Source organism: Chiloscyllium plagiosum, unplaced genomic scaffold (genome assembly GCF_037043375.1).
Source record: "Chiloscyllium plagiosum isolate Xiang-an unplaced genomic scaffold, Cpla_swu_hap1 HiC_scaffold_1, whole genome shotgun sequence".
NCBI classification, from domain to species: domain Eukaryota; kingdom Metazoa; phylum Chordata; class Chondrichthyes; order Orectolobiformes; family Hemiscylliidae; genus Chiloscyllium; species Chiloscyllium plagiosum.
In genome coordinates this window covers 55,733,443-55,756,670 of record NW_028270139.1, presented here as the reverse complement: position 1 = coordinate 55,756,670, position 23,228 = coordinate 55,733,443, and the positions used below count along the sequence as shown (strand labels likewise).

Genomic DNA, 23,228 nt, shown 5'->3' with positions numbered 1-23,228 from the left:
GGTTAGGGTTTGGTGATGGAGGAGGCCCAGGACCTGCATGTCCTTGATGGAATGGTAGAGGATCCATGAGATTGCCAATTTCAGGCACAATTATAGATAGTGCAAACTCTAAATAAATACTGAGTAGGAATTAGGAAAAAAACTGGCAAAACCTGTTTTACCCAGACTTTTTTTAAAGGCTCCACAAAGTCACAGATGAAATAAAAATCAAGGACCATGAAATTTCTGTTGGTTATATCCCATGGCTATTGCCTTGCCAGATGTACAGAGGAAACTCCAATAATGAGAATAAACAGTTTCTGTCACATCTCCAATGAATTACTGCAAGCAGGAACAGCAGCTGCAAGCCATTTCCTGGACAAGATCTCCAAAGTTGATATATCAATATGCTAATTCAACACAACACCTAGTCCTTTCAATTTGTCATCTGCAAAACTAATAACTTACTCTTGACTTTGCTGTCAGCAGTAAGCCTCCAACCCCTAAAAATAGATACCACAAACCTCTCTCAAAGGCTGTGGCACGATTTTCACCCGTGCAGACATTAATTTAAATCTGGCACCAAGTCAAGTGGATTCCTGGGTCTACCACTGATGCTTGCAAGCCAACAGGTCCTCAATGACCAATGCACCGAGCAACAAATCCTGAAGTAAAACACATCATCTTTCAATTTTTATTTAAAAATCAAAATAAACAATTGGAACATACACGTTGAAAGGAGAAGCTGAAACATAAAAGAAACTCATTTTAAAAATCTACACAATTTAAAAAAAAAATGGTCATGCATGACATTTCACAAATATAAAATTAGTTTTTCCAAGGCCAGGGAGGTATTTCAGTAGTTCAGATTATGTACTTTGTGAGCCAGTAAATAAAAAATCCATCTACCTCATTGAGCAAGGTGTAGCATTTTCAAGGAGCTTACATCAAGAGGAAAAGCATAAAAGTCCAAACGTACATCCAGTGTTTCGAAACCATTACTGTCTACAGAAACTTAGTGGGCATCCTACAGAGAAGTAGGAACATCACTAACAGCAAATTCTGGATTTTTGGGTTAAACTGACCTGTACAAGCTTCTAGGCCACAGGCTTCAAAAGAGTAACGATGGCAAACACTATGAAATCAGGGATTACACACAATTCATAAATTCTGCTTTATAAAGTCATACTGAGTCCAACAGTTTTCTGAAAGGGTGTAAACTGTATGAAAGTATCATTGTAATTATGTTCACAATAAACTGGTTGGAGCTGTTTCGAAAAGAATGTCACTAATCTTTTCAGGGCCAATAGTCCTCTCACCATTCAAAAACATCCCCAGACATTTTTGTTTTATGGAACTTTCTAAATTAAATTCTCAAATTCCAATTATGTTTTAGAAAGTAGCTTAAGTATCCCTGTAACAAACTACCCCATATAATAGAGTCCAGTTAATGAGATTCCATTGTTCAGCAAATCCTTTTTCTTAATCATTTGTAATCACAGAATGGTTAGCACAGAGGAGTCCATTCAACCTAACATGCCCACGCCACCACTAACCAACTGGTCCCACACTGCTGCTCCTTACACACAACTCTACTATATTCCTTCCTTCAAGTACTTACACAATTCTTTTTTGAAAGTTACTACTGAATCTGCTTCCACCCCAACTTTGAGGAAATGCACTACAGATTACAATTCAATGATAAACATTGTTGTCTTCATCCCTTTTGGCTCTTTTCCCAATCACCTTAAATCTGCATCCTCTGGTTCCTGCCACAGGAAACAGAATAATGAAGGTATAATTTACAGAACCATTTTTGGTATTAAGTTGCTATATCAAATCCTGCATTAATCTTCTCTGCACATGAAGTAATGCCAAGCTTCTCCAGAACCTCCACATTACTGAACACCATTTCTGATGTACATAGAGTCATGAGCTGTCCCATTTGCCAGCATTTGGCCATATCCCTCTAACCCATTCCTATTCATATGCCCATCCAGATGCCTTCTAAATGTTGAAATGGTACCAGCCTCCTCCACTTCCTCTGGCAGCTCATTCCATACACACACCGCCCTGTGTGAAAAAGTTGCCTCTTAGGTCTCTTTAAAATCTTTCCTCCCTCACCTTAGCTCCCCCACGCAAGTTTCTCCAAGGTAAACTGTGAATTTCATTGGAGTTCATTCTAAGAAAAATAAACAATGATTAGAGATGCTTGAAACTAAACAGCAAAAGCAGAGACAGTCAGCTGTGCAGTTCACTGCCTGGTCTGATAGCTGTGCAGTTTTACTGCTCCATTTTTTTCATCTCCCATATGGTCCCTGCTTGCTCTCTCTTCCTCCTTTTTAAAGAGCTGTTGTTTTGATAGTTTTCCTCCAAAGTTCCAAAAACAATGCAACAGCTTACAAAACAGTAATCACTTCTCCAAGAATTCAAGGAAATCAGCTCCAACATTGAAAATACCTCAAGAAAAAAAGGAGCAGCTCTGATAGTCACAATTTTTTCCGGCCCTCCATCTTGGATTATCCAGAATCCTTCATGAACCTCAATGTCCTAGCCAATTTCTTCTGCACTTTCTTTTCCAAATCCTTGATATCCTTCTTCGAATGTGGTGCCAGAATTGAATACAATTCATTGTCTTAAATGTTTAGCGTAACTTGCTTGCTTACGTAAACTGTGTCCTGACTATTAAAGTCAACAATCCCGTATCTTTTAAGAAACAGTCTTCTCAACATGCCCGGCCTTATTCAAAGATTTGTGTACATGTGTATACACACATTCAAACCCAGACACAAAGTCCTTCTCTTCTTGTGCTCCTTTAAAATTATGTAATTTAGTTTGTATTTCATCTACTAATCTTACTAACAAATATGCATTTATCATTTACTGCTCATTAATTTAATCTGCTACCAAATAATAGCTGTTACTATCCCCTTGGTTATTCACAATATTTCAGAGTTTCACGTCATCTGCAAACTTTAAAAGGTCTTGTACATACATAAGCCTGGCCTTAATGTGTACCAAAAAGGAACTGGTCGAACTACTGGCATAAAGCACTGCCTACTACCCTCAGATCCAAAACATCCATTCATCACAAATCACTGTTTCCCATCCACCACCTTTTTTTTTTGCTGTTCCTGTTTCTTTTCTGTTTTTAATGCTGTTCCTAATTTCCCTTGTCAGCCACGGTTGCCTCTTCCTCCCCATACTTTTCTTGGGATGAATTTCTGCTGTCTCTCCTGAATTAGCCTCAGAATCCCCTCCCCATTGCTGCTCCACTGTCTTCCCCGCTAGACTTCCCTTCCAACCAACATTGGTCAGCTCCCCCCTCATGACTTTGTAGTTACCTTTACTCAACTGTTACATCGGATTCCAGCTTTCCCCTCTCAAAATGCAAGGTTAGTTCTATCATATTATTCAAATTCTGTTCCCTTATCAAATCTGACTCATTACACATCACCAAATCCAAAATTGACTGTTCCCTAATAGGTTCTCCCACAAGCTGCTCCAAAAAAAACCACCTCAGAGACATTCTCAGGAATTCCTTTTCTTGAGCTCCACTACCAATCTGATTTTCTGAGTCCATATGCATATTGAAGACCCCATGATTATTTTAATAGTGCCTTTCTTATTTTTTTTTAAATCTCCTGATTTAATTTCTTCCCTACATCCTGACTACTGCTAGGAGGCCTGTAGAGGACTGCCATCAAGATTCTTTTCCATTTGCAGGGGTTTTTTTTTAAACTCACAGAGGAAGAGGTTGCAGAATCTATTTTGTTTTGATTCCATTTAATTCCTTACGAACAAGGCAACCCTACCGCCGTGCTCATGTGCCTGTCCTTTTGAGAGATCACATGGATCCTTGGAAATTTATTTCCCAGCCCCTGATCCCCTTGCAGCCATGTCCCTGTGATACCCACAACACCATTCCTGCCTATTTCAATCTGCGCTACAATCTCAATGACATTGTTTCATATACTGTGTGTATGTTAAGTACAAACACCCTGTCCTGCATTGACGTGCCCCCCTTCTCATCACTGTTCTCTTATTTGCTGTGCCTGATGTTAGATTCCTGATCCTTTCCATAGTCTCCGTCTTATTACATTTTCTGGAAACGTTCAGTTCCTAATTAATGAACCAAAACCCGCAACCCATTCTAAAAGAAGAAAGATTTAACAGGATTCTGGGTTTGTTCAGTATGTCGTTTAACTGCATGACACTGTGATCTCTCATTGTAAAAGCTGCATCATATGATCCTGCCCCACTAGTTACTCAATGAAGAAACAATGCTCTGAAAGCTAGTACTTCCAACTAAACCTGTTGGACTAAAACTAGTTTATATCTCTGCCCTACACAGCTCAAAATGAACAGCTTTATCATCATTTCATCAATTGGACAGATGCCTATGACTTTTAAAGGAAAACCAGTAAATTCAATTATCAAGAGATATTAATCACATGATATCAGAAAGTAATGTTTATTATTTCTTTCAGTACAAACTGAACAGTACATAAAAATATATAAAATTATCTGTGGTGTATAGGGAAAAATAAACTGCCACCACTTCCTGTAAATAAAACAATTTTGCGAAGTTTTAACTTTTGACTTAGCCACAGTAACCAGGTATTCAGAAATTCACTTGTAAGAATTTGCAGTTGTATTACTTCTTAATTGTGTCAACATTTTTGGATTATAAACAGTTTAATGATCTGTCAAAGCAACACAGCGTATATCAGGTTCGATTAGGAAAATATTACAGGAAATTGAGCTAAAGGATAACAAAATAATCACCAAATCATTATTCAGTAAATGTAATTTATAACAACAGCTATTCAATTAACTGGGACAAAGTAAAACAATGTGCTAGTAGTGCGCATTTATCCCTCTGTAACAGTAGATGGAATGAGTCTCCTCTGTTCACCAGCTATAAGTCTCCTATGATATTATTTCAGGCACCATAAACCAGTTCATAGTAGGCACTAATCCTGGCACAAAACAGCAAACTCAATGAGGAGTACCACTGCACAGAAAGTAAGTAAATTCAAAATGGCACACACTAGGTTTGAGATGCTCCTTTGGAGATTAAGCACAAATGTACGGTTATGTACAAGAGAATTTTTACGATTCATTGTGCCAGGACTGTTACTGCTGCTGACAACTAGAATACTGTTTAACTGTTTATTAGGGCAGGGGTGGGGAGGAGGCAGAGAGAGCATGAGTGGTCGCACTCATTAAGACACATACTCATTTTTCTTTGCAAAGAAAATCCACAAATGGTCCACTAAAGCCAGAGTTGAACTTTACTTCCCAGGAGAAACGGTGTTTTTTTTTCCAGTATTAACATCACACATCTTGCTGACAAAATACAAGTGAAAATTCAAAATATAATTCCCACTACCCAGACTGTACATTAAAATAGTGACTGGCAGTGCATTGATGCTCCACCCCTATGTTGACATGTGTAAATAATATAGAATCTCACTCTGACTACATCTTCCCTATTAAATGAATCCTGGATTCTGGCTCTGCAATCAAAATGGGACATGAGCAGGTGCAAAAAAAGTAGAAAAATGACTGGTTTCAGGTTATGAATCCTCCACCAACTGAAAAATCCCCAAACATATCGATACAAGGGAAGGAAAGTTGAAAGCATTAAAATAGATTTAAACTAGTTTCTTCTTTGATGCTTGAAAATTAAAATCTCTCACATTAACTGCACTGAAAATGCCTATTTGGGAAATAATGACTATAATTAATAAATGACTACACAAAAATAGTAAGCGCTCTATGGCCACCAAAACTACAGGCTGCTGAACAATTCAGGCACATCATGAGCTCCAGTTTGCCATGCTTAATTATCAAAAAAACAGACAACCAATTCATTCCTGAATGCCAAATAACTGCAAGACATCCACTGTTTAAGAACCACACTCTAATTCTGCAAGACTCCAAATACTGCAATTTTACTAAATGCCAGAACAAAGATACAAATTATGTTTTGAAAATGGCTTGCAAGTGGTCAAACAAGAGACTCTTTTTTTAAAAAAAAGAAAAGCTTTTCTGAAACTACTCCTCACAATTCACTGTGCTAACAATGAAGCTGTTCACAGATATGCAATACTAGTCATGAGACACGCACAACATGACACAGCACAGCTAAAACATACTTCCTTGTAATGTGGGGAAAGTAAGAACAAATAGTGTCGCTCAAAAACAGTTGCTGTCAAGCAGGTGGAGTTGAGGATTATCAGATCAGCAATGATCTCATTGAGTGGCAGAACAGACTGGATGGCTGAATAGTCTACCTCTGCTCCTACGTCTTATCATTTTACATGAAAAATTCTATGTAGACAAGATATTATTGTGCATAAAGGAAAGACAGCAAACAACTGAACAAGTTGCATTTTTATTGCATTATGTAACCTTGAGGAAATAGTCAAAGTGCTTCAAAAGTGAAGTGTTACTTTAGAAGTGTCACAAAAGTGTCACTGTAAACACCACAGCCAAACCAATAAGCAGCACCTCAAAATTCACAATAGAATACATTAATCTGGGTGAGGTGTTGATAAACAAAGAAAAGGTTAAAGAAAAAAAGAACTAGAGAAGTTCTCATTGTACCCAGGAGATGCATTTGTAACCTGAAAGCCAACATTCAAGAAATTGCACTTGCATTCTGTCTTCCCAACTCATTCAGAGATCTGCAATTCCTTTAAACGGCTGTCAAACAACATATCGCTCAGGAATCCAGGGCTCAAAATAAAAGTGCCACTGAATTGTACACATCATTATTCTGCCAACTGTCTTGTTAGCTAATTCCATCAAATATGAAAAGATCAGGAGATAATTAGTCCAATTTATCTCAATGTGCAAAGTGTCGGAGTATACAAGCCCTCATGTTTCTCGGAGAGAAAGAAGACAAAACTAATGCACATAAACTGCACTCAAACAATGAGTGTTTATTTGCAATCTCTTTAAACTTTGATATTAAACTTTGTAACTCCTGCAGCAGGAGTTTCTAAAATGCAGTCTTCTGCGGTGAATGGCAGCCAAAAGGAACAGAATCTAGTCCTTTAGATCATTTGCATTTTAAGCCAAAGACATAATTAAGAATATCCAGATCTAAAAATACTGTCAATACATAAAGTAAACTTGTAACTTGAGGAAAAGCACTGAAATTAAAAATAGTATGCTAACTTAAGATGAGCTACTTATTTAAAATCTCTTCTTCAGAAAGCTAAATTGTCAACAAGTATATCTCCAAGTACTGTAGGTATCTAGATGTCCAAAGATCTAGAGATTTGTCACTCTTGCTCTTTTTGCCAAAAGGTGAGGTGTCACACTAACAGACACAGGGGAACATCACAAATTGTTACATCTACAATGTTGAGTTATCATCAATCTTAAAAAAAAGTCACTAAGAGCTCTCCCTTTATTGATTCAGTACACACTATAATGGTGAACTAAACAGATTCTTCATTCTTACATTCAGTACAGTTCTGCTTGCTAGTATCAACTTGGATCCCTTAAAGAGCTCCAGAATAAAAATGCTATCAAACACAACTATTGCTATAATGCAAAAGACATGCATTATCTTCTAAACTGGGAAAGGCTTTGGAAATCTGAACCACAAAGAGACTTGGGAGTCCTAGTTCAGGATGTGCTTAAGGTTAACATGCAAATTCAATTGACGTTTCAGAAGGAAAATGCAGTGTTAGCATTCATTTCAAAAGGGTGAGAGTACAAGAGCAGAGATGTAGTCCTGAGGCTGTATAACACTCTGATCAGAACTCAGTTGGAATATTGTGAGCAGTTAGGGCCCAGTATCAAAAGAAGGATGTGCTGGCCTTGAAGGGGAACCAGCAGATTTTTATAAGAATGATCCTGGGGATGAAGGGCTTGTCATAGAAGGACTCTGGGTCTGTACCCAATGAAGTTTAGAGGAATGAAGGAGGTTCTCATTGAAACTTACAGAATACCAAGAGGCCTAGACAGACTAGATGTGGAAAAGATGTTTCCACTACAGATCGTTTTGGTATAACACACGTTTTGTCAACACAAATTGGCTATAATGCGACTGACGAACGGTGAATAATGTTTGGATAATGTGAACATTCTACTGAACGGGTACAGCGATTTTCTGTAATCGGTTTTCATAGCGCGAATATCTATAGCACGAGGTCGCAGTGGAACGCATGTACTGCATTATAGCAAGACGACCTTATAGAAGGAGAGAATAGGACCCGAGGGCACAGCTTTGGAGTAAAGGGATGACTGTTTATAATGGAGGGGAGGAGGAATTTCTTCATTCGGAGCATGGTGAAACTGTGGAATTCAATGCAACAGAAGGCAAAGAAGGCCAAGTCATTGACTATATATTAGACAGAGATAGATAGGTTCTTGATTAGAAAGGTGATCAAAGGTTGCAAGAAGAATGGGGTTGAGAAACATTTCCTGAAGAAGGGCTAATGCCCGAAACGTCGATTCTCCTGTTCCCTAGATGCTGCCTGACCTGCTGCGCTTTTCCAGCAACACATTTCCATCATTTGAGAAACATATCAACCAAGATTGAATGGGAGAGTCAACTTAATGGGCTGAATGGCCTAATTCTGCTCCTTATTCCTCTGGAATTATGGTCTCTTCTGCCAGAAAGACACTAACTGAAAACGACAGAGACATCCTGAACCAAAGCACAGGCCCTTGCTGCATAATGGCACTGTTCAGATCAAAGATCTAAATGACGTCTAATAACTTGATGTCTGCTGGACAGTTCATCAAATTGTTCACGTGGTGATGAACATCCACTTAGCACCAAGATATTGCAAGACCCAAAAATCCAACAGGAAAAAAATCAACAGCTCAGCCAGACTGAAAAAGAGGAATTCCAAACACAACTCAGAACCAATCTAGAAAATCTTCCTACTTCCAGCCATACATGTATACATGTGATATACACTTTCATATACCACCATACAGTACATGGTATACTGTTAAACATCACAACAGTAGGATCAACTAAAACCAGCAAAAGAGATACTTGTCTCCAGAAAATCAGGTTTGAATATTAGAACATACAAAATAGAAAAGTACAGCACAGTACAGGCCCTTTGGCTCATGATGTTGTGCCGAGGATTAATCCTAATGTAGAATAAAATAACAACCTAACGACCCCTCAACTCACTGCTATCCATGTGCATGTACAGCAGTCGCTTAACTGTTCCTAATGACTCTGCTTCCACCACCACCGCTGGCAACGCATTCCATGCATTCGCAACCTTCCTCTGAAGTCTCCTCCAACCTTTCTCCTAATATCTTAAAACTATGACCCTCATGTCAGTCAATTCCACCCTGGAGAAAATATTGTAGCGACTGGCTCAATGACACTGATTCAGAAATATATGAGCTCCAAATAAAAAACAACCAGTTTCATTGCCCATATTGACAACTCAAGATTGCATGTCAAAAAGGCAACATTCCAACAAGTCAAGTTTGACATTCATCTAGGAAGAAAAAGGACAAGCCAAGGAAAAAACAAGCCGAATAGATCTGACAATGTGGATACTATCATGAAGGTCTTTTTGAAGTCACCTGTGTGATCTACATCACTAACCATCAACACCAGAATAAACATTCTCAACAACTGGTCAACTTTAAGTCCGTACTGGGAGCTGATACTCTACAGGTTATGACCTCTAGCCCCAGTTCATGGTGAACTACCATCGACTGGACAATCAAACTGAGAGAAAATTAAAAGCCCGTGGCCCAGACAGTGTTACACTGAAGGCCAGTAAAGATTTAAAAGCCGGTAGTTTTTGCTGACTTCAAGATTTTACTTATCTTTAAAAATGGGTGGATAATAAACTCCACCCCCACCTCCCATTTCAGGAATGCAACAGTTATAATTATCTTCAAGAGGATATATCATGTTGTGGGAACTAATAATGTACTTCCTTCATACCTATAGCAGGGAAAATCCTGACACACTCCTGTGAATTATGTACTTCCTGTGGTAGAGGGAATGCACTGAGCTGGTGTTGTTTTAGATCTTCTAGACAATTCAGACAAATCAAATCAGGATATTAACATGACCACAAGGAACACCTCATTCTATTCATTGACCTGACCAAAGCATTTGAATCAATAAATTCTGAGGCTCTGTGGATTGTGCTCCAGACATTTGCACATCAAAGAAACATCAATATAATCCTGCAACTGCTTTATAAAGATACAACTGCAACTCTTAAGGTGGGAGATCTGAAATAAACTCCTTCAAAATCCAAACACGAGTCAAGCAAGGCTGGATAGCCCCCAAGGCATTAACCATCAAATTGCAGTTCACCTCAAGCATCAAATGCCCTCTAGGCAGTTATACTAAATACGGCTTTGAAGAAAACCTCAGACAGCTCCTTGTCAAAACTAGTCTGACTAATACAGATGTACACAAACTACAGCACGGTGGCACAGTGGTTAGCACTGCTGCCTCACAGCGTCAGAGACCCGGGTTCAACTCCCGCCTCAGGCGACTGTCTGTGTGGAGTTTGTACATTCCCCCCGGGTGCTCCGGTTTCCTCCCACAGTCCAAAGATGTGCAGGCTAGGTGAATTGGCCATGTTAAATTGCCTGTAGTGTTAGGTGAAGGGCTAAATGTAGGGGAATGGGTCTGGGTGGGTTGCTCTTCGGAGGGTCAGTATGGACTTGTTGGGCTGAAGGGCCTGTTTCTACACTGTAAATAATCTAAAGTATCTAATCTAAAGTTTACAAATGGCTGCAGTGCACCAGATTTGGAAGATATTTCTAATTCTTTTTACAAGTAACTTTGCTAGCCTTTGAGTATTGCCAAAGCAAAACACATATCAACTCAAAATTAGTCAGACAAAATTCTGAAAAGACTATGAAATATGCTAATTACTTATCATAACTTGGCAATTCACTCATTCAAAATGAAACACTAAATAATATGATCAAATACCAAATTAGCTTTCTACAAGCCTTGACAGTGAGTGTTTGATGACAAAGACTTAAAAGACCTAGCATACAGAGCTCCTATATGGAGGTGAGGTCATGGATACGCTGCACATTCATGGCACGTAAGAGTGCATGAAGAATTCAATCAGCAATGGTTGTGTCTTATCCTCCAAATTCAAAGGGATGACCAGCAAACAACTCCTTCTGGAAGCCGGCAAAACGAAGCATTCAAGCACAAGTCCAGCAAAATCAACATTGCTTTTTGACCATCTTGACATCATCATCCCAATTAGGGTCCTGTTTATTTAATTTTCAAATGGCCAACATTCCGAGGACAAAAGACATGTTACAATGACATTCATATTTTCACCTTCAAATGGAGTACCAGTGACACTAATGATTAAGAGGAGCTTCCTACCAACCAGTCAAAATGGTGAGAACATGCATCATGTTTTAAGTTACAACAGCCGAAAGATGATGCATTGCAGTGGTACAAGAGGATAAAAACCAAAGTAAATCTTGCACTTTTGACCCCAATCCTTTTGGGACATGCTGTCCCATGAACCCAAAAGATCTACGGTTTGAGAATCGACATGTTCAGTCACATGAAGTCTCAAGGCAGAAACCTCAACCTCAGATTAATGCCACTTGTAAGTAGAGGGTGAGCCACCATCAAGAATGACTGCAGTGTCCTAGAAAAATTCAACGTGCAAAACACTTTCGACTAATAGCAAAGCTTGTTTAAAAGTCAACCGAATATTCTCACAATGAAATTCTGCACTTGCTGATAGATATTTATAAACAGTAATACAAATGAATCAAAGGCAGCAGTACACAAATCTTCAATTATCTTTACAGGAATAAAATGTTTTAAGAGTTACAAAATTCTAAATATTTTGAAGAAGTTTCAATATCATGACATTTGTTCTTAATGACTGTCTCACCTCTTGGAGCACTAGACTTTTTTTTAAAAAGAGTAAATTGTTGTCTACACTTCAAAACAGTTTAGACCTTGCTTGTTCATTCTTTGCCAAACTCACCACTTTCATGTTTTAGTAATTCAAGATTGCATGAGTTATTTCTAATCGAAATCATAGTGGAGGGTCCTGCAGCTCGATGGAGAACATCCCACTAGCTCAAGTTTCAAGTTCCACTTCAGACATTCAGAGCTAGGGAAGGTGCATTCATAAGATGATCAACCTGCCTCTTCGTAGGATATATGGAACAGTCCATCTTCCGCAGCTACACTGGCACCACCCCCCACCTTTTCCTCCGCTACATCGATGACTGTATCGGCGCTGCCTCGTGCTCCCACGAGGAGGTTGAACAGTTTATCCACTTTACCAACACCTTCCATCCCGACCTCAAATTCACCTGGACCGTCTCAGACTCCTCCCTCCCCTTCCTAGACCTTTCCATTTCTATCTCGGGTGACCGAATCAACACCGACATTTACTATAAACCAACAGACTTCCACAGCTACCTAGACTACACCTCCTCCCACCCTTTCCCCTGTAAAAACGCCATCCCATATTCCCAATTCCTTCGTCTCCGCCGCATCTGCTCCCAGGAGGACCAGTTCCAAAACAGTACAACCCAGATGGCCTCCTTCTTCAAGGACCGCAATATCCCCCAGACATAGTCGGCGATGCCCTCCACCGCATCTCTTTCACTTCCCGCTCCTCCGCCCTTGAGCCCCGCCCCTCCAACCGCCACCAGGACAGAACCCCACTGGTCCTCACCTCCCACCCCACCAACCTCCATGTACAACGTATCATCCGCCGTCATTTACACCACCTCCAAACGGACCCCACCACCAGGGATATATTTCCCTCCCCTCCCCTATCAGCGTTCCGAAAAGACCACTCCCTCCATGACTCCCTCGTCAGGTCCACACCCCCTACTAACCCAACCTCCACTCCCGGCACCTTCCCCTGCAACCGCAAGAAATGCAAAACTTGCGCCCACACCTCCCCCCTTACTTCCCTCCAAGGCCCCAAAGGACAATTCCATATCCGCCAAAATTTACCTGCACCTCCACACACATCATCTATTGCATCCACTGCACCCGACGTGCCTTCTCTATATTGGGGAGACAGGCCGCCTACTTGCGGAACGTTTCAGAGAACACCTCTAGGACACCCGGACCAACCAACCCAACCACCCCGTGGCTCAACACTTCAACTCCCCCTCCCACTCCACCAAGGACATGCAGGTCCTTGGACTCCTCCATCGCCAGACCATCGCAACACGACGGTTGGAGGAAGAGTGCCTCATCTTCTGCCTAGGAACCCTCCAACCACAAGGGATGAACTCGGATTTCTCCAGTTTCCTCATTTCCCCTCCCCCCACCTTGTCTCAGTCAAATCCCTCGAACTCAGCACCGCCTTCCTAACCTGCAATCTTCTTCCTGACCTCTCCGCCCCCACCCTACTCCAGCCTATCACCCTCACCTTGACCTCCCTCCACCTATCGCATTTCCAACACCCCTCCCCCAAGTCCCTCCTGCCTACCTTTTATCTTAGCCTGCTGGACACACTTTCCTCATTCCTGAAGAAGGGCTTATGCCCAAAACGTCGATTCTCCTGTTCCTTGGATGCTGCCTGACCTGCTGCGCTTTTCCAGCAACACATTTTCAGCTCTGATCTCCAGCATCTGCAGCCCTCACTTTCTCCTCCAAACAGATCAAGGATCAACCTGCACATCCTTCCAACATACATAGCAGGTGTTGAAAAGTGGGAGAAATTCATGGCCAGTTACATAATCGAAGGAAAGTTGGAGCCTCTAACATTGCTACTCATAGCTCCAGATTATAACATGCACAGTTCCTGAGGATTGGATCTGAGCTCAAAGCAGAGTTTAATACATGAACCAACTAAAGTTTGGAGTCAGAACCAGGCAGGTCTTGTCCTACCCATCATGCAGTGGTTTAGACCAGCATGAGCTGCCTAATGAATAATCCAAATGATACATATATAGGATGAACAAACTGGACCTAGTACTTATCCCCAGGGAATGCCATTTCCAGCACTCATTTAATGAACACAGCATCCACTTGTCCTAACTCTGTCATGTTCATTAACCAGTTTTCTATCCATATCATTACATATCATCTGGTACTCTGATTAATCTTTATTAACAACCTTCTTATAAGACACTGATCAAAAATATTCTAAAAACCCATTTGCAGATCAGTTACTTTATTCCCTATATCCAGCCTTTTCGTTACATCTTCAAAATGCTAATAAAGTTTGTTAAGCACAGACTGCATTTAAAAATCCGTAACAAGTACAAAAATTATTAGAGAAGTTTAGCAGGTCTGGCAGCATCTATGGAGTTAAAGTTTCCAGTCCAGTGACCCTTCTCCTGAGGGTCTGATCGACTGCCACATCTGCTGAGTTTCTCAAGCAATTTCTGTCTGTTTCAGATTTTCAGCATCTGCCATTCCTTGTTTTATTTTCAAAAAAAAATATTCCATGCTGGCTACTGTTGATTAACCGAAGATTTCTTAAATTATAAATTTTATAGTGAATTAAGGACAACAGGATGTCATTCAGAAATAATATTAGACTAACTAGCTTATAGCACTCCTCTTGAATATATAAATTGTCATAGGACTGGAGAAAAGCTAATGTGACACACTTCTCAATTAATTCAGGACTGAAATACTGTGGCCACAGCCTCTGAAATTTGCTCCTGACGCTGTCTGGCTTGCTGCATTCTTCCAGCCTCCTGCTTGTCTACTTTAGATTTCTTTCAGCAGCACAAGCTGCTTAATAATTTGAGGCATACTGCATTTTCAAAAGCCATTCTTTTTTCACAACAGCACTACCAACTGTTCAGATTGTGCTTGGGAACGCCTATTCTTGTTTCCACCATCCATCACACAACATCACCACCATAATTTCAACCTTCACAATTATGCTTCCCCATCGTTACTGAGCAATCTATCTTTTTAAGTATTATTTTACAAGCATGAAGTTTATCATAATACTAAAGAATGGAGCCAATTCCATTTCAGAAAACCATCCATACAAAATGCTGCCATGCTAATTGCCTCCAATATTCTAATGATATAGTGTTAATGGAAAACTTTACTAACAGTATCACCAACACATTTTATTCTGTGCTATTTGAAAATGTTAAAACCAGGAATTAAAGTGCGCAGTTATATCGAAGTCTAAGCCATGTTCCTGATGTAGCAGCTACACCATCTCTCTCCATCTAGATATAATAATGCTTCTAATTGTCCAATCCATAATACTCTATCCTGGTTCCAGTTTACTGAAACATCGCCCTTTTTTCTTTCCTGAATTTTGGTCACTATTTTTGGTATCCTTTAGCCTTTCTACAAGAAAGTCTCTCAGGTTGCACTCTCACTTTGGAGTTAGTATTTTGTAAGTTCAAGTTCAAAGTCCAAGTCCAGATTCATTGAGCACAATCCAGGCTGCATTTTAGTACAGCACTGCTCAGTCAGTACTCTTCTGGAAAAGATCACTTGACACTTACTGACAAAGAGCTTAAGTGCTTTAACCAGTATTCCTGGCCAATATGTACCTGTCAATTGATATCACAAAACAGACTTTTTTTTGTATCCTTTCTTGGGATTGGAATGTCATTGCAATATACAGCTTTGATTGCTCATCCCCAACTACCTTTGAACAGATGGTGGTGACTTGCCTTCTAGATCCACCGACAATGCTACTGGGGAGGCAGGACAAGATTTCTGGCTCAATGACAGTAAAGGAACAGTGATACATTACTCGAAGTCAACACTGTGTGACATAAACTTGCCGATTGCCGTGTTTGTTCCGATACATGTTGCAGGCTTAGAGATTGATGCAGTTTGTATATGGTGCATATACTGCATTGACTAATTCATAGTTGAAGAGTGTGGTGCTGGGCAAAAGCCATTAAAGTCGATCCTCCTGCTCCTCGGATGCTGCCTGACCTATTGTGCTTTTCCAGCACCACACTCTCGACTTTGATCTCCAGTACTTGCAGTCCTCACTTTCTCCTTATTGACTAATTCATACCTCGTTGTCTAAATTAATGGGACCTTTATGTCTATGAAATGCTTACCAGTTTTTCCACATTTTAATAGTGACTACAACTCCATTTCAAAAGTATGTCATGAATATCGAAGGATTTTAGGACATCTTATGCTCATGGAAGACACAATATGAATCCAATCCCTACTCGGGGTCTCAGCATCTCAAAGCTGCTTAATTATTTTCCCTACAATATTTTCTTATCATTTACTTCAGCCAAGCCTCATTCTTTAGTCTGAAAGCTTAATGATCTTGCACATTTTTTTCCCGGTCCCTTTTTCAGTCACTGTCCTAGTCATTTAGGGCAATTAAGACCCAAATAAGTACACTGCTGTGGGCCTGGAGTCACATGTAGGCCAAACCAGGGAACAATGACAGTTTCATTTCCTAAAATACATCGATGAACCAGATGGGTTTTTTCCAAAACAATCAACAACAGTTCCATGATCATCATTAGACTCTTAGTTCCAAATTTTTAATGAATTCAAATTCCACCCAGTGTCATGGCAGGTTTTGAACCCAGGTCCACAGCATGTTGCTAGGGTAGAGGTCAACAGTTGAGTGATATTTCCTCTAGATCATTACATTTGGGGGAAGACAATGTCCTTTATAAGACTTACAAGGATTCTATGAAACACAGGCCACAATTCTGACTAATATACTTAACTTTCCACAAGTTGTTGCAACCTTTCTGTGACATGACTTGCTGGATAATATCTCATACATGCAAACAAACGTTGTTTATTGTTTCAATACTGTCAAAAAAATGAATATTTATTACTGCAAAACCTTTATTTGAATGCCAATATTTGTTATGTATTTTACTTTATTGACACCTGAATGAAAATCAGGCAGAAAAACATTGCTAAACTATGGACAAAACATAACCTCTATTTAATTTGAACCCTTCTTTCTTCAAAGCCTTTCTTTGGTAGTCTATCAAAATGGCATCTGTTGTGCTTAAGACTGCAAATATTGTAGTTGCCTTGCTATCTCATATCCCACTGGTGATCTTAAAGATAACATAGAACAATACAGACAGAACAGGCCCTTCAGCCCACGATGTTGTGCCGAACCTTTGCCTTAGCTTAAGCACCCATCCATGTACCTATCCAATTGCCGCTTAAAGGTCACCAGTGATTCTGACTCTGCCACTCCCAAAGGCAGCGCATTCCATGCCCCCACCACTCTCTGGGTAAAGAAACTACCCCTGACATCCCCCCATACCTTCCACCCTTCACTTAAATTTATGTCCTCTTGTAACATTTTGTTGTACCCGGGGGAAAAAGTCTCTGACTGTCTACTCTATCTATTCCCCTGATCATCTTATAAACCTCTATCAAGTCACCTCTCATCCTTCAATGAGAAAAGGCCTAGCACTCTCAACCTATCCTCGTACGACCTATTCTCCATTCCAGGCAATATCCTGGTAAATCTCAAATACAAAAAAAAGACAAAAGAATTGGTTCAGTCAATAAACTTTTTTTCTGGCATAGGATGTGGCCCAGGCTAGCTATGCCAGCATTTACTACTCATTCCCAACTGCCATGAGGAAGGTAGTGGCAATCATAAAGAGCATGAAAGCATCCACTTGAGGTTTTCATGGTAAGGTGCAGACCTACGGTACAAGTTCAAATTTTAAAATTCTTGATATCATGCAAACTATGAGCAAAGATTGTCGTTGGTGAGGAGCAAGAGGCCTAATTACATGTATTATATGCATTAGCACCCTAATTATTACAGCAGCTCACCTCGTTAATATGCAGCTTCCCTTTCTCCCACCTGCAGAATAGAAACTAGACAGTAACAAGACCTGGCATGACAGTCAGATTTGTAACTATTTGCCCCTCCAGTTCCCCCTCAATCACCATTACGTCAGGCAAACTACAGGGCTGTGACCACACAAACCACTTCTCCATCAGACTACAAAAACAGGGTAACAATTTTCCTCTGTCCAACATGTCTGGGACAACTGACAGGAACTGCGCAGGAAAGCTGTGGACTATTTGTGCTTTACAGGGTACATGGCTGGCCTTAAAAGATTGCACCGATGCCAGGAAGCCTGGAAAGATTTGGCAGTGGAAAAATACAACGGACATAGGTGTAGAACAGAGGCATGGTGCATAGCTCATGAAGCAAGTTCAGAAGATAGTGTGAGAAAAACCACTACGGCTCAGAGAAACCCTCCACAAAACTCACCAAAATGAGCTGATTTCTAATAAGATTCAGTTTGTAGGATCAAGAAAAGGTCATTCACCCCTTGAACCTGTGCCACCCATGAATGTGGCCTTACTTGTGATAAAGAATAACATTTTGTTCACTGCTTCTCGATTACATTATGCAACCATGAACCTTTTTTTTTTATGATGCACATGCCACCAAATTCCTTTGCACTCCACACCATTAAAGAAATACTCTGAACTTTTCCAGATCCAAAGTTAATGAGCTCATACTTCCCCACACTGGTCAATCTGTCGAATTTGTGCCAACTCATTTTGCCCCACATAGTCATACATTGTTTTTGTTCAATTACTGCAGAACAGTGACACTGACAACAAATAAACAAAATTACAGAATTCAATCACCCACATATAAAACATCCAGAATTACCTGGAATAAAAAAAGAGTTCAGCTTTTTTCACTGGCAAGAGTCGTCATCAAAACCTTGGGTGGTGGGGGAAGAGGGGGCTTGCCTTCTTTTGCCTTGTGTCATTGCTTTACACCATCCTCAATTTAATCGGCTGAAACAAACTATATCGAGTATTTGTCGGGTGGATGTAATGTTCATCACGTTGAGATGCCAGTTACTGTAAGTACATTAGGTTGGAATTTACCTGCAAGACTGTCCTGATCTCCCGTTGCTGGCTCCGAGAAACCCTCGACGGTTGGAGATCCGATTGCCTGACCGAGACAGGCGGTGGGAATGCAAAAAAGAATACTCAGAGAGAAGAACACGCATCGGTTCCAATCCATCCTCAGCGACAGCCGACCGAGAACCCTGCAAGAAGTAGCGCGCAAATAAAAGGCCATGAATATGAAAAGGTATAAACTCCCAGCAAGAAGCAGTCGTTCAGTACATGCCAGCTGGAGTGAGCTTAGGAAGAGGTGAATGCTAAAAATGCAGCAATTGTTACATTGCAGCAAGTGACCAGTGAATGGAACGTGCCTTTATTGAGTCACAATCCGGTCGAATGTTGTCCGGATCATCCCGGGTTCCAGAGCAGAGCCGCGGGCGAGGCGCCGCTTCCGCAACAGCATCAACAACATTCAGCAGAAAGCCGTTCAAATCTTCCCCACTACCACCACCAACGTGCTGCCGTCGACCGGCTGGTTGAAGCACCGACTCAAAACCTCTAACTTCCCCCCCACCCCTTCCGAAACGATTGCAGAGACCTTCGCTTTAAAAACAAATACTCGTGCTCCTCACCTTCAAAGAAAGAAACAAACTGAGCGGCACTTTTGCGATGGGTTCCAGCTCCGTATTTATTCTGTGCGCGGATCCTCACACCAGAACTTCAAGCAGGGTCGTCATGTGCGGGGAGTTAATGGTTGGTAAGAATTTGAAGCTGCATCGATCCGGGGAGCGAAGATCTCCCGGTGAGCAGCCGGGATCCCGAAGTCGCAGGCACTCGGAGTCAGTCAGTCCGAGAGCCGCAGGAAACTCCTCCTCACACCCTCCAACTGTGAACTACAGAATCCGTTTCTCCCCCGCCCACCTACCTACCCCCCCGACACATGCAGCATCTTAGACAGCGTCTCGTCGCCTTCGCTCTCAGCAGAAACTTTATCTGACAAGTAGGTTCCTCCTCCCCCTAGCTCTGCGGCAGCATCATTACTTTCCCTATCCGATTTCTTAGAGTGGAAGTGTTGGAGGGAGGGTGGGTGGTTGGAGGAAGTCAGTGTGCAAATATGTGACATCAGCAGAGGCTGGACGCAGTGCAGCTGCGTGGCGCTGCGGCTCTGTCTGCACGGAATCCTAGCGTTCTTGTGAAAGTGAGAGGCAGTGTGTGAGGGAGCACCGCTTCTGCGGTTGCAACCCCCTCGGGATTGTCGAGAAGGAAGGCTGGTGAAGGTACTGCTTCAGCGTGGGGTGGGGGGGCCGGTGAGTGCCAGGAAGTGTTCAGAACTCGCCGCAGAAACATCGGATTCTTGCCCCTCCTCACCTCTCGCCATTGGTTGCTTTGTCACAACATGGCAGCAGCCTATTGGTGAAGCCGGGGATCACTAGAAGCCGGGAGCAGATCCTGGTGCGAAAGATCTTCACGCAGTTTCTTCATGCGCCGCTCTGGGATCTGACTTGCAGTCGTTTCCCGATGACTCATAGCTCCTGGAATGGTTGTTTCCTCAGCTGCAGGAAATACGGAAAAGCAGAATCTCGAAGGAATTCTTTGTTGTGTTGGTGTGCATGCATGCGTCTCGTGTGCGGTGTATAGTTTGGAAATAACAATCAACCTGAGCAATGTTATGACAATCAGCATTGCAGCATGTGTTACATTTCACCGTAGGTTCTGGTAATACAACTTTATGTTTTGCAGAATATTCTTTGCCTTCAGAACACTATCTGTTGAATTAATTTGACTTTAGATCAATATATAATTTTCAATATCCACAAAAGTCATATTGAAGGAACACAGCCAACATTCAAGTTTTGGTGTATTTTATACCCTTGTTAGCATCCTTCCATCTAGGAAAGATGATGGCCTGCAGGAAACAATTCATAGATGATAGGAACAGGGGTAAGTCAATCATCCCTTGAATCATGCCCGCCATTCAATATGATCATGACAGACCAAACCAACTAAGAAACTGTTCCCACTCTCTCCCAATACTTTTTGATTCTTTTAGCCTTAAGAACTATATCTAACACTTTGAAAACATTCAATGTTTTTGGGACAACCATTTTCTGTGGCAGAGGATCATTTTCAGTGATTATGACATTGAGTATAGGAGCTGGGATGTTATGTTGCAGCTGTACAGAACATTGGTGAGGCCACTTTTGAAAAGCTGCATACAATTCTGGTCACCTTTCTACAAGAAAGATGTTGTTAACCTTGAGAGGATGCAGAGAAAAATTGCAAGGATTTGCCCAGACTGGAGGCTTTGAACAAAAGGGAGAGGCTGAATAGACTGGGGCTTTTTTTCTCTGGAGGGTCTGAGGCTAAGGTGACCTTATAGACTTTGATCAAATCATGAGGGGCATGGATAGGGTGAATAGCCAAGGTAACGTTCTGTGGTGAGGGAGTACAAAACCAGAGGACATATGTTTAAGGTGAGAGGGAAAAGATTTAAAAAGGACCTGAGGGTTAGCATTTTCATGCAGAAAATGGTGTGTGCCTGGAATGAGCTGCCACAAGAAGTGATGGAGGCTGGTACAATTACAACATTTAAAACGCATTTCGACAGATATATGAATAGGAATGGTTTAGAGGATTAAAAGCCAAATGCTGGTTAATTGGATGAGGTCAGATTGGGATGTCTGGTTGGCGTGGATGAGTAGGACCAAAAGGTCTGTTTCCATGCTGTATGACTCTATCTTAGTCCTCAGTGTTCTACCTTGTTTCCATAAACTGTCTCCCGTGGTTATGGACTGCCCGGCCTTTGGAAGCATCCTGTGTTTACGTTGCCTCCTCTTGTTAGAAATTTATAGGTTTTGTTTGAGATTTCCCTCAATTTTCTGAAGTCCAGCGAATATAGTCATAACTGATCCAGTCACTCTTCATACCTCGATCCTGCCAGCCAGAAATTAATCTGGTAATTTTTTTGTACACTCCCTCCATAGCCAGAATATCATTCTCCGAGTAGGAGACCAAAACTGGACACAATACTCCAGGTATAGCTGACCAAGCCCTGTACAATTGCAGCAAGGTATTCCTGTTCCTGTGCTCACTTTCTCACTATGAAGGCCAACTTACCATTCACCTTCTTCACTGCCTGCTGCACCTGCATGTTTACTTTCAGTGACTGGTATACATGGACATCCAGGTCTCATTGTACCTCCCCCTCTCCCAATCTATCACCAGTCAGATAATAACCTACCTTCCTGTTTTTCTATCAAAGTGGATAACCTCACATTTATCTATGTAATATTTCATCTGGCATACATTTGCCCACTTACTGCAAATTATACTGAAGCATCTCTGCATCCTCCACACAGCTCACCTTTCCATCCAGCTTTGTGTCAGCTGCAAACTTAGAGATGTTACATTTAATTCCCTTACCTGAATCATTAATATATACAGTGAATGGCTGCAGTCCAAGCACTGATCCTTTTGGTACATCCACAAGTCACTGCCTAACACTCAGAAAATGGCCTGCTAATTCATACTGTTTGTTTCCTGGCTGACAACCAGTTCTCCATCCATGTCAGTACACTACCCTCATGTTTTAATTTTACATGCTAATCTCTTACATGGGACCTTATTGAAAGCCTTCTGAGCGTCCAAGTAAACCAGATCCATTGGCTCCCCCTTACTGACTCTATTAGTTACATCCTTAAAAAATTCCGGTAGATTTGTCAAGCACAATCTCCTCATAAATCCATGCTGACTCTGTCCAATGCTGTCAGATGGGGGAATGCTCTTGGCCCACCTTTACTAATGACTGAAGATTCCTGAAGAAGGGCTCATGCCCGAAACGTCGATTCTCCTGCTCCTTGGATGCTGCCTGACCTGCTGCGCTTCCAGCAACACATTTTCAGCAGTAATGACTGAAGAGGTCAATCCTTGAAAGAAAGGTTCTGCCAAAAGTGCTAGACATGCTTATTGAGTATCATTAGTGGGTTTTTTTAAACTGATACTGTGGTTGGAGAAATAGCAAAGAGTCCTGTGTTATATTCAAGACAACATTACTTGATTTTTGAATTCCTCTCATTTGCAAAGCCAAATTATGCATATACGTGAACAGAGGTTACCAGATATGTTTTCCAGAAAGCAAGCAATCTTTTAGTTGTAAAAAACAGCCACAAGTGAAGACTCTCCCACACGTGCCCATTGCTATTTAAATATAACCAGATTAATCATTCAGCTTTGAAATTTAAGTAGTTCCACTCTGTTGTGTTTCAGTTCCTTGGATCACTCCCTTTTAAGAACATATGGATTTTAGAAATAGGAGTGATAGTAGGCCATTTGACCACTCAAGCCTACTCTGTCATCCAACAAGATCATAGCTGAAGTGATTGTGAGTTTAAATTAGCTTTAATGCCTGGAGGCAGGGTTTATTTTTCCATTTTAAGCTTGTACA

At 41.1% G+C, this 23,228-nt stretch overlaps 1 protein-coding gene across 3 annotated transcripts in view; it reads right to left on the bottom strand.

The window, feature by feature from the left end:
* Window positions 1-20,132, bottom strand: part of stim2b (stromal interaction molecule 2b) — a 144,157-nt gene extending 124,025 nt beyond the window's left edge. The window contains exons 1-2 of one of the 3 annotated variants that reach the window (XM_087986995.1): window positions 19,417-20,131; window positions 18,824-18,987 (exon numbers count right to left, since the gene is read on the bottom strand). In XM_087986995.1, coding sequence (XP_087843121.1) covers window positions 18,824-18,962 — 139 coding nt within the window. In that variant the 5' untranslated portion in view covers window positions 18,963-18,987; window positions 19,417-20,131. Of the gene's footprint in view, window positions 1-18,599; window positions 18,727-18,823; window positions 18,988-19,416 lie in introns of those variants that run through there. The other 2 variants (XM_087987005.1, XM_087987008.1) reach the window with 2 other exon arrangements.
* Between the last annotated feature and the right edge of the window lie 3,096 nt (window positions 20,133-23,228).